Consider the following 18,202-nt stretch of genomic DNA (forward strand, 5'->3'; position numbering starts at 1 on the left):
TACAGTATTCAAACAGCTTGGCAAGCAGCAGCAACACAGATTGAGTGGGTGTATTAAATTAGATTACATGGCCTGCAACACAGATAATAATTGCTAACACTTCATCTTACAATGCATGCAATAAGGAGGTACAACGGTGAGTGTACTGTATGTTGTGTCTTTGTTTGTAATTCTCTGAAACTTGTGCTATTTTTTGTCATGTATTTCTTTGCCCGATAACCTTTGAATCAAACTCTTTTTTGCTCTGAACACCAGACCAGATCATCTCAGTGTGCGCCCAGACTCACCTGGTCCAATGAGCAGTCAGTGTTGGAGAGGTCAAGGGTTGCCAGGCTGTTGGGTTGACCCAGGAAGTGGTAGAAATGCTAAATGTAAAGCAAAGAATGACACATTTGTTAACACGCCGATGTGAATGCTCTTCTGGAGGATATGCGTGTTGGTGACCACAGTGACAAATGCTTCTTATGTAGAACAATGTGAGTTTGACTCCTATGTGGCTTTTGTGAACTTCAGTAAGGTGTTTTTTTCATATTTACTCTTTTTTTCCTCAACTGTTGAGCATCTACTCTCCCTTCCTGCTCTCATTAATTATTTTCCATAATTTCTGATTCCCAACATCAAACCTCCTGTCAAATACATTTCAAACATCATTGTTTCTATCCAATCAGATGGGATTTGTATTGACAACAGTGGTGTTACACTCAGAAACAGTGGGGGGCGCCAAATCGCACAAAATGACAATTTGTACATAATGTTGCTTTAATCTGTCAATTATTTTCTTGATTAATAAATTAGTTGTTTGGACTATAAAATGTCCGAAGATGACGAAAAATGACAATTAGTTAATCCCAAAGCCCAAGATGGCGCCCTCCAGATATTCAGTTTACTGTCATGGAGGAGTAAACAAACCAGCTCTACAGGCAACCAGCGGAGACTCCTTTAGAAGTTATTTGTTCTCAGTCCTTATGCTAAGATAAGCTAGCAAGCTGCTGACACTAGCTTCACATTAGCTGTGCAAATATGAGAGATGTAAAGATCTTATCATCTAACTCTTGGCAAGAAAAGGAACAAGCATATTTCCCAAAATGTCAAGTACTTCCTTTAAAAGTGACTTTTTGTCAAAGTATGTATGTATCATAGTTTGTTGTCGAGTTATGAATACAGTAGAACACTGTGATGGATGGGGCAGTGTTTGTTGGACTAGACACTGATGTATCTGTGCTCTGAGCAGATGTCAACTATCCCGACTCGATGTTCCCCTACAGAGAGACATGCTAACTGATTTATAACGGCCCCACACAACTGCAGCCCTGACCCGTTTCGATCAATTAAGTGTTACTGATACAAGCTGTAAAATGGATTAGAAACTGTGTGTGTGTGTGTGTGCGCGCACATGTGTGTGTACCTGCATGTCGTCTCCACGGAGGACATTCCCTGAGAGGTCCAGATGGACCAGGCTGCTGGGGATGGACGGGTTGGCACTCAGTGACTGGCAAAGGCTGTTCACCCCTAAAACACACACACACACACACACACACACACACACACACACACACACACACACACACACACACACACACACACACACACACACACACACACACACACACACACACACACACACACACACACGTGCACTGTCAGCATTATCACAACCCTCAAATCTCTGTTTGATGTTTTGACAGCATATTGAAGGAAATAGCAGGGGAAATGAGCAGTGGGTGAAGACAGGAAAGACCAGGATCAGAATGTAGAGTGAATGCATGGAAAGTGAATAGAGGATTCTTTCTCATGGTTGTGTAAATGTAATGCTACAGTATGCCTTTCTCACTGTCACACTAAGTTGAGGATTCTCCTGTTTTATATGTAATGAGAACATGTATCTAAATAAACTGATTAAGAGCACCATCGAACATCAAGCATCGAAAACAACCACATCAAATGCAATCGTTTAGGACGTATAGACACAGCTGTTTGTGTATGCAAGTCTTTGCACGCATGGATTTCTACTCCACAGTGTCTGCGTCATATTGACATACTGTGCGTACAACCACTGACCCGTGTCACGTCCATCACATGGCTGACACACTGAACTAGCACTTTTATCAAGTCCTGACTCTGTCAAATCAGTCACCAGACAGTTACGCATGGTTTACTGACGGACAGAGCTGGAGAGAAGAAGATATGAGAACAGTCTGATTCACGAGATGAATGTAGATGATCAAGACAGAATAATTAAATAAGTTTCAACATATTCATGTTACCTTCAACTGGGATGAAAAATCAAAAGATCAAATGATAGATATGCTGAAACAAGCTTCATCAAATGAAATCAGGGCAAAAAAAAAAAAAGATGTCCTCAATCCTCTATGTTGCTCTGAGTGTCGGGGGCTTTTGGGGTTTGGATTATGGATTGGGCCTTTAGCTAGGCGGGCAGGGCTCAGTTTAAGCGGCGCAGCCATCTCACTCACCCTGCACTGTGAAATATGATAGCTCTTTATTGATTGCCTGAGAGCAGAGCATGTTTACAGTGGGTCCCTGGAGAATGTAGCGGGTGCTGAAGAGTTTACTTTGGGTGAGAACGAAGAAGAGATTTTACCTGCAAGTGATCGCCGACAGCGGCCACATTTAATCCAGAAATTATAACCAGAACGACTTCAAAGCGCCTGCAGTTGTTTTGCAAAAAGCCTCGGCACAATCAGCCTCTTCATTTCATTTCATTAAAGGCCATTACTTCAGAAAGATTCTTCAATTACGTCAAGAGGCTGCGGCTCCACTGACTGCATGTTGAGCAGCATTTATGCAAATAGAAACATGCGCACTGTTTACAGATTGTCTTTGCACACACACATCTTTTTCTTGGCCTCCCGCTCTCACTCAGTGTTTATAGTTCAATAATTAAGTGTCATCAGCTTCTCAGCGGTAGTTGTGATCACATGAATGAAAGATGTGAACTCCATCTCAAACTCAAACAGGAAAGCCAGCTAATCACAGCGCAATATTTATGTTATTTATTTGTAATTGAATCACTCCAACCTACCTCCATTTCAAAACTGCAAATGTTTTCACACATCATCAGGAGGTGTATACAGAAGACAAAGTGAGGCAGCACATACCTTTGGGTGATAGTGAGGTTTTGGAGAAGTTTAAATGCTTGAGCCCCATCCGAAGTTTGGCAAACTGAGCACCCAGGGAGGAGATACCTGCAGCGAGAGAGAGTCAATGATTGTCTGCTTTTCCTTTTGCTTTCATGATGCTGCTTGTTTCAGGCAACGTTACTGCCAATGGACTTTCACATTTTAAAAGGGCGACTCCAACGTTGTTCTATTGAGTATTTTTCAAATGGAAACGCCCAGTTAGCCGTTAGCAGAAAGCAGTGACATAGGTTTGAGCTCTGAGGCCACGGGGGAAAACATACGTACTTCTAACAAAATCTCAATGTTCACATTTGAATAGATGAGGAACACATATGTTAAAAACCTTAACATACAAATGATAATAATAAAATGACAAAATCTAAAACAAAAAAAAAGTATGGTTTATTTAAATGAGAAAACATTCATCAGATCATTGCGGTAAATTTTACATGAGAACGAATAATCCCCAGAAATCTGTTGCATGTTTACATGCGACATGCCTGAATATTTGGTGGAATGCATCTTTAATTCATGTGTCCTGGATAGGCTGAGAGGCCTTAGGATGGAGGTGATGAAATATTAAACTTCACTGTCCTGTACCAAGTGAACCTAAACTGTCAATATTACCACACTCTATACCTGTGACAGGCTGTGGTACATATATAGTATAATACAATGAGGAGTTGGCAAGAGAAATCTTCCTGCTATATGACTATTGAATGTTTAATGTATTTAATATTTCACTGTGGCAGGAGAGTTACCTTTCACAGCTGATGTACAGCAGAGATGTTTAGAACAGTGGCGAGTAGCACAGAGCAGACATGAATACATTAGACCAGATTAAAGCAGATATCGTACCTCTGTCCTCCAGTGGGTTGTTGGCAAGATTAATGGTGATGAGTCCTGAGCTGGGGTTATGGGCCAGGGCAGCAGCAAGCTTCTGGGCAAAATCACTGGAGAGTAAGAAAGAGTGTATCCATTATGACCAATGTACTGTACTATCCATCTATCAAAATGCTTCCGGCATAAATAAATGCCATGTAAGAAAAGAACAGCAGAATAGAAGTCATTTTCAGAGAAGACATTTTGACATTTCACAGCACAAAATGCACCGATGTGAATAATAATGTTAATGATCTGTATTTCAGGGTCCTGCTGTTGTGCACGCTGGCTTACTGTCAAACTGTCATGGCTTACTGGGAGCTAACGTTAATGTTATTAGTAACACCTGTGCTTTTTCCTTAAATGACGAGTCAAAATGTCTCAATAAAAAGACTGAATTGAAATGTTGCAACAAAGCCAGTCAGCAAGCAAGACAGCACTGAACTGCGCTATTAGCAGAAGTGTAATAAGGAATGATTTCCCGCACATAGCTGACAAAAGCAAACATCCAGCCAGCATCAACAGACCTCTGCAAAGCTGCTGCAGTTCAGTCGGAATATCAAACATTTCTGCTTTTCAACTTCACATTGATCTCAAAGTTGGAATTTTTTGGCAGGTACATCTTGCTTTCATACTCATCATCTTCTGTTAAAAATATGTCCAGAGCTATAAAATAAAACACACTGTCACAAGTGCCACAAGTGTGGTTTGATATCTTATTTTAAAATCTTGTGACTGCATTTTTGTAAAAGCTGCAGCAGCTCAGTCTAATTTCTCATCAAAAACATCTCATTATGCTTATGCTTTGAGACACAATCACAAAGAAAACACATTTTAGTGACATATCACTTGTTCAGAATTTTTTTTTTTTACTTATTACAAGCAAGAAACAGGCTTTGAAGGCTTGAAGTGGCCCCAGGTGAAGTCATTGGACTTGTGATATACACTGATGCACACAGATTGAGATACACTTCTCATAATATAAGGTTGTGTCTTTTGTTAGACCCTTCCTATTTTGGAAACATCAAAATCTCTCAAACTCCACACCAAGAGTTTGTAACACAAGCTAAAAAATTCAAAGTTCAAGTGAAGAGAGTGAGTAATTTTCTCACACTTGACAAGTATCTGCCACAGCCACAGAAAACACAATGTAACTGTTTTCACAGGCTGAGTAGTTTTTGACCTTGACACATTAAATTGTTGGAGGGGTTTGCATGTTCTCACGTTTTGAGTCCTGCGTTGTCCAGAACCAACTCCTCCAGTCGACTGGAGCGGGACACGACCCGAAGGATCTGCTCACACACATCTGCAGACTGAAGACGCGCACACACACACACACACACACACACACAGATGTCAGCAAAACTACATACAATTTTGCAGATAGCATCATTTAAAAAAGACGGAATAAAGAAATATAAATGTACTAGTTTTTGTGATAGTGCTCAACAAAACAGTAGATACTAAGCTGAAAAAGAAATATAATGTGAGAATGTTATGATTCTCCCACTCACAGTATCACAAGTAGATCTTTGCTCACTGATCAGCTCATTAAAAGCATAAAACATATACTAATTAACTGCACTAGCTTCAAGGCTCAAAATGCACTTTTATCTAGAACACCAAAGCTTGGACTGAAACACTCAAGGTCACAGGATTAACACAGAAATGTACTTCTGGGACTTCCTGCAAGTGTTCTTGTGCAAAATGCGTTGAAATTGCTTGGGAAAGCTGTTCATTTATGCTAATTAAAGCTGCACTGCAGCACGGAGCGAATTCTGTCTCTTTTGCTTAAAGACCATTTATGCGTGACAGGAAGGATCTGGGGACAGCAGACTTTTAGACACTTTAGAGGGAGAGAAGTTGTCTTGCTTCTGTGGTCTCGCCGCCACAGGAGACGGTCGGGGGAGGAAAAGCACTCATATTTAGACCGAATTAAAAATTCAACAGTTGGACGTCCGTGCCCTACCTAGATGTTCACTGACCCAGTTCACTGTGTGCTGCGTCACTTTCAAACGTGAAGAAAAACACACGTCCGGTTTACTTCTTCTACACTAATTATCTGTGCTGGTTCATAAGACAAACATTCTCCATCACAAAAACAGAACTCAGACCATTGTTGTGTTGTTATTCTTGGTAATTGACATTCCTGTTCTTTCTCTCACCCTGCAACCTCAGTGCGGCCAACACACTGGCGACATTGTCCCACACTGTTATCTACAGTGAGGGGGAGAGAACGAGAGGAGGGATAATGGCGAGAGAGAGAAGGAAAGAAAGAAAGGGACTGTTGTTCACATGTTTACTCTGTGAAACTGTGAGTATTACAGATGAGGAATAAGAATGATGGAGGGCAGCGAGGGATGACACGTAATACTGCAAAGGGAGATATGAGGGTAGTGAGGGATGAAATGGAGAAAAAAGAGGGAAGAGGGGAGAGAGGAGCGGGTCAGGGCGCAGCAGAGAGAGAGGCGAAGCGCACAAAGAAGCCTGTATTTTCTTTTTTTACAAGTGTCACAATAAAACTGTTGGGGACGGCGCAGAGACGCTGTCAGCATGTGCGCCGCTGCACCATTTACCATTCATTAAATAAGAGCCTTGTCATGCTGCGCTGTCCTGACCCCACGTCCGGCTGAAATATCACACACTTTCACACATGTAAAACACACGCATGCTGTGCGATCACGAGGTAATCAGAAGTCCTCTTATCACTGCTGTCCTCTCCTCCTCTCTCATTTTTCGGCTCAGCATCGTGATTAGAGCAGAAGACAAACAGCCTGATTGAACTGAGGATGAGCAGCTTAATCCCTCGCTGCGAGAGCCGGCTGTGTGTGTGTGTTTTTGAGCATGTGTGTGTGTGTTGTATTATCCAGTCCACTGCACTGAGAGATTTCTTATCTGTTTGACCGAGACGGTTAGACTCTGATTTAAGCCTGGGGGCTTGTTTTTCCTCTCATTCACTTCTTCTTTCCTTTTTTTCTTCCTGCTTTGCGATCCACAGATATTTAGTTTAGATATGCCTAATGCATCTGTACACAGTTGCACAGATACAATAGTTCAGACTGATGGGCAGCGCTGCCCTTTGGTTGAACTTTTGCATGTCAATAGTTTGGCATGAACATCGGCTGATGTACTGCTGGAAAGTCAAGACTAGTTTCCTATGCTGGAAATGTCAAGTTCCTTTTCCTTTTCTTTCAATCTGATCTCTCCTTCCTGATAACTTCTGACTCATTTCCTTATTCAGCTGGCATCGCTCCCTTACACTCTTTCCAGTGGCCTCTCCATTGGACTTTATCTTTCTGTTTCACTGGTCTTTTTGCTGACATCACTCTCTCTTTCACCCTCTTCTTCTCTGAGCTGTTATTCTTTCCACCAGCATGGGACTAAAAACAATGAAAAATCACGCTCCTCGTCTCACCATTATCACCATATAAACAAGCACACGAGGAAGAAAACGTGAAATCAGACTGACATTTCCTTAAAAACACCCAAAAGAATTTCTTTTGCATTGCACTGAAAAGCCTCTTTTCATGACAAACACGACACAGCCACTGTCCAAAAACTGGAATCTTTGGCTAACACCACTAACACACTGTAAAACTTATTTGAATAAGAAAAGTTCTGAACACAAAAGCCCGAGGGTCCATTATAATACACACTAATCTGGCACAGAAAGGACACACGTTAGCCACAAGGTGCACATGTGCCCGTGTGAGTATCAGAGCCTAAATATGCACACGGCATGCTGACGGACAGTATTCAACAATTCAATACAAAAAGAATTGTCTGTGACGGAGGCGTGAGATAATTGTTTGGACTGAGGAAGCTGCGTGTGGTAATTGGTGAGACTGAGCGAAGCCTCGAGACGGAGAGTTGGTAATGGAGTGCTGCAGGGGGGCAACAGCCTGAGACATTGAGCCCCTTTGTCTCGTCAGGATTAGGAGTCTTATCACACGAGAACATTGGACTGATCCTCAGTCAACAGACAGGAGGGGAAGATGGAGGAAACAAAGGGGGGGAAATTCTGTAAAGGCAGATAGATGCAGCTAAAGCGAGGCAAAGGTAGTGAGAGACATGTTCTGTAGTAATTACAGAAAGGGGATGTAGTGTATGTTAATATATTGTATATGAAGATACATAAATAATAGGGACATGATGATGATTAACAAAAAACAAAGGTTACTTTGTAACAAAATCTGTCATATAACCAAGTGTCATCAAAAGTAGACAAACAACTGTGGGTTAACACAGTAATACAACTCATTTCATCAGGCCTCAGTGCAAAAACTGAAGATACTGTATAACCAAGTGTAATACTCTTGTTTTAAGTATAAATAGATTATCTAGTGCAGGGGTCACCAACCTATTCCAGACTGAGAGCTACCTCAAGGAGTGAGAGTAATATGGAGGGCAACTTGTTTTATCACAATCAGTGTGTTTACAGGAGGGATGTCATACCAGAGAGCGTCTCTCTCTCCCTCTGTCTGCAAAGCATGTGTGATTGACAGTAGATGGGAGGGGTGGAGCGAGGCCAGATTGTTCACTGGTAAATCGACCATAAAAGGCGTTGTTCGCTCAGACTGATATAGTATAAAAAAGTATAAAAGGCTAAAATGGGTCGCCAAATATACTTGTGCCCGCCCAAGTAAGTATATGTGTGGGAAACACTGTTTACATTGTTTACAACATTTAATAGGTTACATGTATGAGAGACGGTCCAGGTTAAAGGTGACTTGCAGGCGGCTCATATGCTCACTGCTGGTTCACCTAGTGTTTTCTAAGGAAGCTTCTTTTACTTAATTCAAGTAAATGTCATTTGCCTTGTCTCGATAAGCAACTTTGTTATTATTTGAGTTATTTTTAAGGACTAGTATGTCAACATAAAAACATAAACTAATGTTTCTCACTTCATGAGGTGATCCTATATTTAGATTTAAATCTAGTCTGACTTGTTTGAGGGTACATTCCTAGGACCTATTATCTTAATTTCAAGATTTAGTCTTTCACGAAAAATAAATTCATTATTTTGTCACATTGCACTGACAGCAATGCTAACTGTATGGCTTGATGGATGCTTATGTTAGACCGATCAACAGAGTAACAGGCTGTCAGTCCATCAGAGTCAACCGCTTTGGTTCAGGCGTATAATCTTAATTAGTCCACTTTGGTTTAATATATACCAGGAAACCTAATGACATTCTCATCAGGCTCAGCTGTTCTTCTGTGCTGATTACAAATGTGTGCATGCTAATATGCTTAACTAAGATGACTAAGTACATGGTGAGCACTGAGCAATATCTGATAAACATTAGCATGTTACTATTGTCATTATTGGCATATTATCATTCAGTGTAGCATATAGCCCAAGTACAGCCTCACAAAGCCTCTAGCATTGCTTAAGTCTCTGTCTTGTTTATGCAGTGAGTCTCCATCTTTTGGCCAAATCAGCTGGTGTCTGTGGTAGCCTGTCACTTGGAATATGGTACTTGACAGATAGATGGACAAAGAGACAGGGAGACACGGCCCAGTCCGAGCCCTCATCCTGCTTTTTATTGCACTGGGGAAAAAGACCAACAGATATAAGCAGAAACAACTGCACCAGCGCAGCACTGGTGCTGCAGTACGGAAGTGAGAAGCACGACCTTTACAAACTGTGAAAAGAACCAAGAATAAACTGACAGGCCGGCACACAGGGCGAGACACATCTACCCATTTGTTGAAAGTAGTGATTCTCCTCACAATTTACTCTGAGATGGGATTAAATCTGTATTATCAGACCAACACCATAACACTGTTTATCCACTGTAATGTAAAGTGATGCTTGAAACCCTCTTAGTTGAGAATGGAACTATTGTGATTGGAAATTAAAGCAGTAATACAACAATTTATTGGCTGTGATATTCAATCACGTCACGTAAAAGGCAAAATACTAGAACCACTTCTCTATATAATGCAGAACAGTTTAACAGCACCTCAAACAGCCTCAGAGTCAACACCATTCTGAAACAGTTTCTTCAAAAACTGAACACTATAATCTTCATGAAGGGAGAATTGTGGCAGGACTGAATTAAACTGCATTCAGTTTAGCCAGATCGGCCTAAAAACTGGTGATTCATCATATGTCAATGAGAAGGTGACCAGAAAAGACTTTCAGCAAGCATGGAGCTCAAATTAAAACTATAAAAACATGACAAAATACTGAGTGAGGATATGGCCTGACCTGATTCCCTGCCATCTTTTCAAAGCTGAAACACACATCATCGGTGATAAGATCCAATCAGGAAGTGAATGTGGGTGTCTGCATCATCGTTTCCACGAGTCTCAATTTCTGCCCGTCCACAGTGAAACAGTCCCAAAATTATCAAACTGAAACGTGGTCAGCAGTATTTCATAAAGTCTCTGTTTTAGGACCTCTAAATGCTGGGGTAGTGTGGACGCTAGGCGTAAACGGAGCAAAAGTTACACATTACAAAACAAACATAGTTTAAATATAGTGTTGATGTACTTCTAGTGTAATACAACAAACATTACTGAGGCTCCTCTAGTTCATGGGTCTTAATGGATATCTCTCATTAGGCTACAATAACTTTGTTTTTGAGTTCCCCAAACTAAACAGAAATGATTACTGAGAAAATGTGTACTAACCAGTTTGTAGTCCTTGGTGGAGAGCTTGGTGAACCACTGGTTAAACTCCAGAACTGCTATTATCGCCACCAGATCCCTGAGGAGAAGCACACAGTGAAGATAGAGAAGGTCATTTTGCAACTATACATTTTTCTTCATCAGGTTAATGGTGACTTCAGCAAATTTCTACGAGAAAAATAAATAATGTCACACCCACAAATACGTCTCTTTGCTTTAAACTCTATGTTTTTCTTAATAAAGGTTTTCAATTGTTCACATTATATTGATGTGCTCTGGTCATATTTTATCATTTTTATTTTACTCACCTGTTCTCCAGATGGCTGAAATCCTGCAGGTTGAGTTCTCTGGTGTCTTGTGTCAAATAGATGGTGTCCACGTCCTGGAAAGGAAACAAAGGAAACATGTTTGTCATATAAAAAAGGGACATGTACAGCAGAAATAGATGCCATGTTTGAAACAAGAGTAAGCAAGAGCATGAACACACTAAATACTGTCAATAATACTGACCCACTGCACTTCTTCTTTGTAAGGCAGCCCCAACCAGTCACAAACACATCTGTACATCTGAGAAAACCCACCTGAGCAGAGAGAAAGAACAAAAAAAAAGACTATGGATTATGGTTAAATCACAAATTACTTAAAATTTACCATGTAAAACCATATATACCGCTAATGTAAACTCACTGTACGACACACAGAAGCACACAGTAATTATTGTAGCGTCACAGATTCCTACCACAGGGTCCTGGCTCAGCTGGTTTGTTGTTCTCCCACAGAGTCTGCAGAGAGGTCAGCCTGTCTGGAGGCTCCATGCAGAGCTTCTTCATCACTTTACTGAGGAGAAGAGATTAAAACTGAATTTAATCCTCCCATTCTAACATTTCCCAGATACTGTAGCTGCAGGTGAAATTTTCAAATGCATATCCTCTCTTTTGAAACACACAGCTCCAGGCTACTTTCTCACTGCCTTACTTGTTAAAGGACATTTCCCAAGCAGGAAGCAGGAAGGAGTACTCCTATGATTTGAAATGAAACTACCTAAATTAAACCAAACCACACACTGTAGCATTAAATCGACTGCGGCTCAAGAACACAAACCTATGTCTCTCAGTAAAGTAAAAGAGTCTGTCCTGTTCAGAAGCTATAAAAGTTTATGGTTTTACATCTGCATTCATTTCTGCATTTAAATCCATGCTTCCTGTTCTCAGCAGGAAGAACACATCCACATTAGATTAACAAAATAATATATATATATATATATAAAATACAGTATACTGTACCCGTGACTGTTATTTTAAAAGAATAATTCAGTGAACAGGGCTCCAGGGTGCGACTATTTTGGTAGCAAAATAACTATCAAGTGCAACTTAACATTTTTATTTGTCACACGGGTCCACCTGATATTCAGCAGGTCAGAAAAAATATGGCTGAAAATATTTTTTGGCTGTGTAGATGACTTTTAAACATTAGCCTATAAACATAATTTCTGTAAAATAGATTGTAAGCCAAGCTATCAATTAATGGCCCCAATATATTTCAGTTTGATTTATTCATTGGAGTTTGTCGAGCACTTTAAACATCAGCGCTGTGCTTTAAATGAAGAAAAACATTTATCTGCACCTTTACTCCTGTTTACAATCATTTACAGCAAAAGTTTGCAAAGTCTGCACCCCACGAAAATACATACATTGTAACAAGCACAATCAAAATGCACACTCATACCAGTTATAGAAATACAAGATTAATTTAACTACATCTTTGTGAGGATTGACTCAGATCTGTGAACATGACCAGGACTCACCTCGGTGGCAGACCCGGACATATCCTCAACATACAGTTTCCTATGTGAGCGACCACATCATTGACCTCCTCAGTAGAGAGCAGCTTCAGGGAGAAGGAGCCGCGCTCGTACTCTATGAACAGCTGAAAGGACACGTCAGTGATTAATGATCCAGACCAGCATGCACAGTTTCACCTGAACCTGCTTCCACCACAGTTATATTTCTTTAGATAATAAGTCAACTCTTTCCTTACGCTATACACTATACACTATACATTGAGTCAGTTTGGTTTTCTATTGATACAGTTAGTTGGTGGTGAAAGATTCAACGTGAGAGCTTCGTGTTTATATATGTACATTTTCATCTTCCTCCCATCTCATATTCCACTCTTCTGCCCATCCATTCACTGAATCCACCCAGTAATAATAATTGAGACATCCATCTATCCACTCAACCACATCTGCGGCCCACATCTTTGTATTAGGCTAAAATAAAGATTTAATGACATTTACCAAGACTGGCTAACCATTTCAGCGCTCACAGCAATTATGCAAATGCTGATGTAAGGCGATAGATGCCTCCTCTATAGGCCAGAATTAACATAATCTTAGCTGATTCTTATTAAACATGGGAGACCATCAGTCAGGATACTAAGAGGGCTGACATCCATTGAGATGAGCGGGAGAGAGGCTCAGCTTCAGCAACAGAGTGGTTAGAGATGGATTATCATATTCAGCAGGTAGATCCTGCTGACTGACAGCTAGCCAGCGCTGGTCAAAAAGCCAAATGGAAGCTCTTCCCAGATGGAAAACATCCCCCGGAGATATCACTTCTGAGCCCAGACCTGTTTTTGATGTCACAAATTTTTTAAGAATTATACCAGCATTGAAGGTATTTTGCTTCCCATCTTTTCAGTTCAGTTCTACCTACTGTAGGATCTGATGTGATTACAGGCGCCAACCTTAAACTGGAGAAGTTGGGTTCAAGAACCTGTTTCCATTAACATCCATCACGCTTATGTGTCCCTGAGCAAGTCTAAGCTTCTTCAGAATCCCCTCCCTGTTGATGATCCTGACCTTTGACCTCACTGGAGAAGAGGATGAATATAAGAAGCTGCCCTGCAGCAGTATGTTTGGACCTTATGCAGCATTTATTGATTCAGGCGATCAGGTGAATGTAGTTCACATCACAGTGTACTGTATGCTGTTTCTCTCCCAGGGCTCCTATTTTCTTTTCATATTCAGTACAATCCTGTCATGAGCTTTCTTTTGCTGTTCCCCTGGCTGCTCAGTCGGTGTAAATAAAGTGCGTTGCTGGCACTTAACTGCAAACGTCACAGCTTCACTGCCTCCCCAAAACCACTATGCTGAACCACACAGTTATAATAGTAGCAGTACAATTTAAAGAAGTATAATTTAAAGGAATACTTTTGACACTGACATTTTGGAAAACACAATTAGCCTGCTTTCTTGCTCAGTATTAGATAGGTCATTTGCAATTGGCTTAGCATAAAGACAGGAAGTAAGGGAAAACAACTAACCTGGATCCGTCCAAAGTTGAATTAAAACCACAAAAAAAAAGACCTCAAAATTAATTTAACTAACAGAAATGTCAAGGTGACAACTTGTGGTTTTAGGCAGAGTCGTGAGCTGCACAACCCAGGAAAGGAAAGCTCTGAGGCGGGTGATAAAAACTGTTCACATCGTTGGTACCGAAACCTGCTGAGCATCGGTGATAGTGAGGTGAGGTGAGGTGCGGTGCCTGTGCAGAGCCAACAGGACACTAAAAGTCAATACCACCCCAACCCGAGCCTGTTTACCCTGCTGCTGTCTGACAAGCGCTACAGAAAGATCCACTTTTTGACCACCGGACTACTAAAGACTACCAAGACTCCTCGTTTCAATTTTTGTTTAGTGAGTGGCATACAAGACTACAACCAGCATTTCTTCATACAACCCAGAGTTGTAAAATTATACATAGGTGAATCTTGTACCTTGTAGAGACTTGGAGGGAGTCGCACCAGCTGTTTTCCCCTGCTTCAAGTCTTCATGCTAGGCTAAGCTAGTCACCTCTTGGCCCCATACGTTGTGCAGAGACACAACAGTGATGGAGATCTTTAAGTCTCAGCAAGAAAGCGTGCAAGTGTATTTTCCAAAATCTGGAGCTATTTCTTTAATAATTTGTGCTCTCAGAGTTTGTTGGACACTGTTAATTTGGGTGCTAGTGTCTGTACCTGTGTAGGCTTGTTACAGGCAATCCCCTGGATCTCCAGATAATTAAAGGAATGTTCCACCTAAAAAAAAAAAGAGCACAGAAACCACCATTAAAATACTTAAACCGTGTCGTACACAACAGGACATAAAACGGAACAATGAAAGCAGTAATTAGGGGTTTATCTGAGCTACTGTTTATTACACATGAATTATGTTACGACAGTCTTTCTGACCTGCTTTGAACAATAGGCAGTAAAACATCCAGAAGCTGCGATGTATTTGAGTGGACACGTGGGTGCAGATATTTGAATGAATGAATGTACAAGTGTGCTGTTCATGTGACTGTGTGAGAGGATACAGTATGTGTACTGTATCTGTGAGAGATATCCTGCCTAATAACAACAGTGCAGTACAGTGACTGTCTGTCTGAGGAATGCTGTGTAAAAAATATGTCTGTTCCATAATTAATAGGTAGGGACGCAGTCAGCTACTTCTTTCTTTCTCAGCTCCTGTGCAGACTACGTCATCAGTCACTCACATATTTAGATGTTTTTTTCAAAGCCTGTTGCCCATTTGCAGGACAGCATTTGTTATTAACTACTTGTATTTACACATAAGTGAGACACTTAAGTACTTCTTTTGAGCGCTTTTTACATTTTTTAATTGTTTACAATTTGACTCCTGAGCCGTTGAATTGAGAAGGAGTTGATTTCAATTGTGACAAAACATGGAAAGTAAGGTGAAGAAAGGACTCCTCCTCATTCCTCCATTTGCATCCAAAAGACAGACTTTTCATAACAAGTCAGGCTAAAGACAGCCAGAATAGTATTACACCTAACTTTCTGTTTCCGTTTCTGTTTCAAGAAAGCATTTCAGGACAAAGAAAAGCAGCAGTCCACCTTTTCCATGCCTAAAAAGGACAGAAAAAGATATCCTTTTGTGTGAGAGGAAGAACCTGTGAATACTGCTATTGGATACTATGCACACAGTTTTCAGTTTTCTTCTCCCTCTCTCACACTCAAACACAGACGCACAGTACAGAGCCTGAGGGCAGGCCAAGGAGCGAGGCCAGACTGTTCCAGGTGGGCGCTGTGTTCCTGAGGCTTGGCTCGGAGATGAGAGGAGGGAGAGGATAAGCAGACTGTCTGTCTACTGTCTGACTAAAGCACGCAGTCCATGTGTGCGTGTGTTTATTTCAGCACTGCCTGTGGTTACTCACTCATTCAGTCTACAAGCTAGAAATAATTCCACAATGAAACCACAATTTCTCTATTTATGGCACGCGCACACACACACACACAGAGAGAGAGAGAGAGAGAAAAATAAATTATTCAAGAGGAATTATGTCTAAAAGAAAATGGCACCTTGAAGAAGATATCAAAGCTCAGTTAATCTCATATCCCTCAGATAAAACAAAGAAACAGACATAATGAGCTATTAGCAAGACGAGCTGCAACTAGCTAAGATTTTGTAGCCTATTGTTATTTTAGACCAGAGCTGACCAATTAATACTTCCTCTTATAAAAGAAACACTGTTTTCACAAACAATATAGCATACCTTTGCCTCAGTCAGGAGATTTAGCTGCCTTCATTTATCTGTCACAGGGATCATTTATCTACATTAATACTTTAACTTGTAGTACTTTTAATACTTTTCCCTGAATATACTCACATACTTTTACTTAAAAAGGTGCAATATGTTAGAATTGTCCACCTGTTTAAATAGGGGGCTGCATATTACCAGCATAACCCATAACTGCTGCTGACTGTAGCTGCTGTTAGCTGGTTAGCTCAGTTAGCCATGCAGCTAGTGCGACTATTGGCTGGACTCTGAGTGGACTGGGACCTCAGAGCACCGGAGTGTTGGTGTTGTCCACTATCGGACCTCTTGAGGTACAAAGTGGACTGGGGCTAGCTGGTAAGCATGCTAACTCTAGTCTCAGCACGCAATACACAGAAGTCTTATTCACCGTTCTGTTAATAATTTTTGTTATCATTTTTAATAATCAAAAATTATTACACATCACACCTTGAAGTAACATTTCCAATGCAGGACTTTTACTTGCAACAGTAAAGGATCTTAATACCTCCTCCATAACTGACACACACTGAAGTCTGGTATACAGACTGGTGCAGTACCACAGTACAAGTACAAGTTGTACAGCCGTCCACAACAAAGCCCCTGCAACAGCATACTAATGTTCACAATTACAACAAATCATCAAATCGTCCTCTTTATAAACACAAATTCAACCTGAAAACGCATCAAAAAGAAAAGAGTTTAAAGTGACAGACGGACAGTGAACGAATGAGTGAACGATGCAGTTACTCAGGCGTTTGGTTCCTCTCTACACCTCCCAGCATGAAGTCCTGCCATTGGCTAGAGCTCGCATTTGTCTTTGGACTCACTTGTCATTGGCTGACGCCCAACTTTGTATGCTATCATAACATTTACTGTTGACCCAGTTGGAGTTAAGTTTGGGCACTGTATATTGTAACATACAGCAAATAGTTTGCAATACATAAATCAACACAATATTTTCTGTAGGCTGCTGAACAACTTGTATTATACTGTACTTGTACTGTGGTACCTCAGATTTTGGGATTACAGTACTTGGATTAAAAAAAACATTTGTCTGTTAGTGAGATAGCTCAGTGACGGCTACATGTTTAAATTTACTTCAGGTTTATATGAGATGGTTTGCTGTAGATTAGTGTGTTTTTCTTACATACACTCCCATACTTCTGACATAAAACAGAAAGCAGAGATACATAAAGAGTGCACAGGTAAATGAAATATACCGCAAGAAAAGGCTTCTAGGGAGCGGTGAATGAAAGGGTGTTTGTGTGTGTGAGAGCATGTGTTCATGTTGGGGAGGAGACCCTGACAGTCTGTTAGGCCCTGCAGCTTCTCAAGAGGAGCCAAACCATCAATCCGAGAGGCACACACACATACGCACACACAGAAAACCCACAGAGAAGTGCATGTAAGAGCTAGAGGGGGATTTCAACTACAACTGAGAGAAAAGAGCCACATAGTAAAGTGTTTAACTGAGGGTTTACTGCTGCTGCAATATCGTTACTTCGACATTAAGGCCCTGGGCTCCCCTCAGAAAAGCACTACTGACAAAATCCCACCTACTGATTGTTCTCTTGTGTGTTTTGGATGTACCTCTGGGATTCCAGGAAGAGGTATGATAGATCAAACACAGTGCCTCCAATACTTTCAGAAGGCCAGGAGCGTAAATCAACAAGCTTTGATTCAAAACAAAAACATATTTTAGCAGAAAACTAGAAAAAACTGAATCTGCGGATGACGTTCTCGCTCAGTAGCTCATGTGCTGGAAGAGTGAGCAGAAGCTAATCTTCATTTGCAGTTGACTCATCTCCCCTGTGATATAGATTTCACATCAAAAAGAATCAATACGAGGAGAAATACTGTAACCGTCAGCTTTTCTAAAGGATGTTGGCAAGTTTCATCTTTTAACAAAGACAGTACGCAGCAAGAACCCACACAGCACCGCCACGACAGAAAAGCTCCTTCAGT

General features: G+C 40.9%; 1 protein-coding gene across 4 annotated transcripts in view; it reads right to left on the bottom strand.

The window, feature by feature from the left end:
- Window positions 1-18,202, bottom strand: part of LOC311260547 (F-actin-uncapping protein LRRC16A-like) — a 74,033-nt gene that overhangs the window by 26,033 nt on the left and 29,798 nt on the right. For all 4 annotated transcript variants that reach the window (XM_084358515.1, XM_084358513.1, XM_084358512.1 and 1 more), the window contains exons 4-14: window positions 14,676-14,735; window positions 12,463-12,584; window positions 11,398-11,495; window positions 11,169-11,239; window positions 10,967-11,040; window positions 10,662-10,737; window positions 5,244-5,332; window positions 3,996-4,090; window positions 3,117-3,203; window positions 1,406-1,509; window positions 288-365 (exon numbers count right to left, since the gene is read on the bottom strand). In XM_084358515.1, the coding sequence (XP_084214641.1) occupies window positions 288-365; window positions 1,406-1,509; window positions 3,117-3,203; window positions 3,996-4,090; window positions 5,244-5,332; window positions 10,662-10,737; window positions 10,967-11,040; window positions 11,169-11,239; window positions 11,398-11,495; window positions 12,463-12,584; window positions 14,676-14,735 (954 nt within the window). The remainder of the gene's footprint in view (window positions 1-287; window positions 366-1,405; window positions 1,510-3,116; window positions 3,204-3,995; window positions 4,091-5,243; window positions 5,333-10,661; window positions 10,738-10,966; window positions 11,041-11,168; window positions 11,240-11,397; window positions 11,496-12,462; window positions 12,585-14,675; window positions 14,736-18,202) is intronic.

This window comes from Pagrus pagrus (genome assembly GCF_965226575.1).
Source record: "Pagrus pagrus genome assembly, chromosome: 7".
Classification (NCBI taxonomy): Eukaryota; Metazoa; Chordata; class Actinopteri; order Spariformes; family Sparidae; genus Pagrus; species Pagrus pagrus.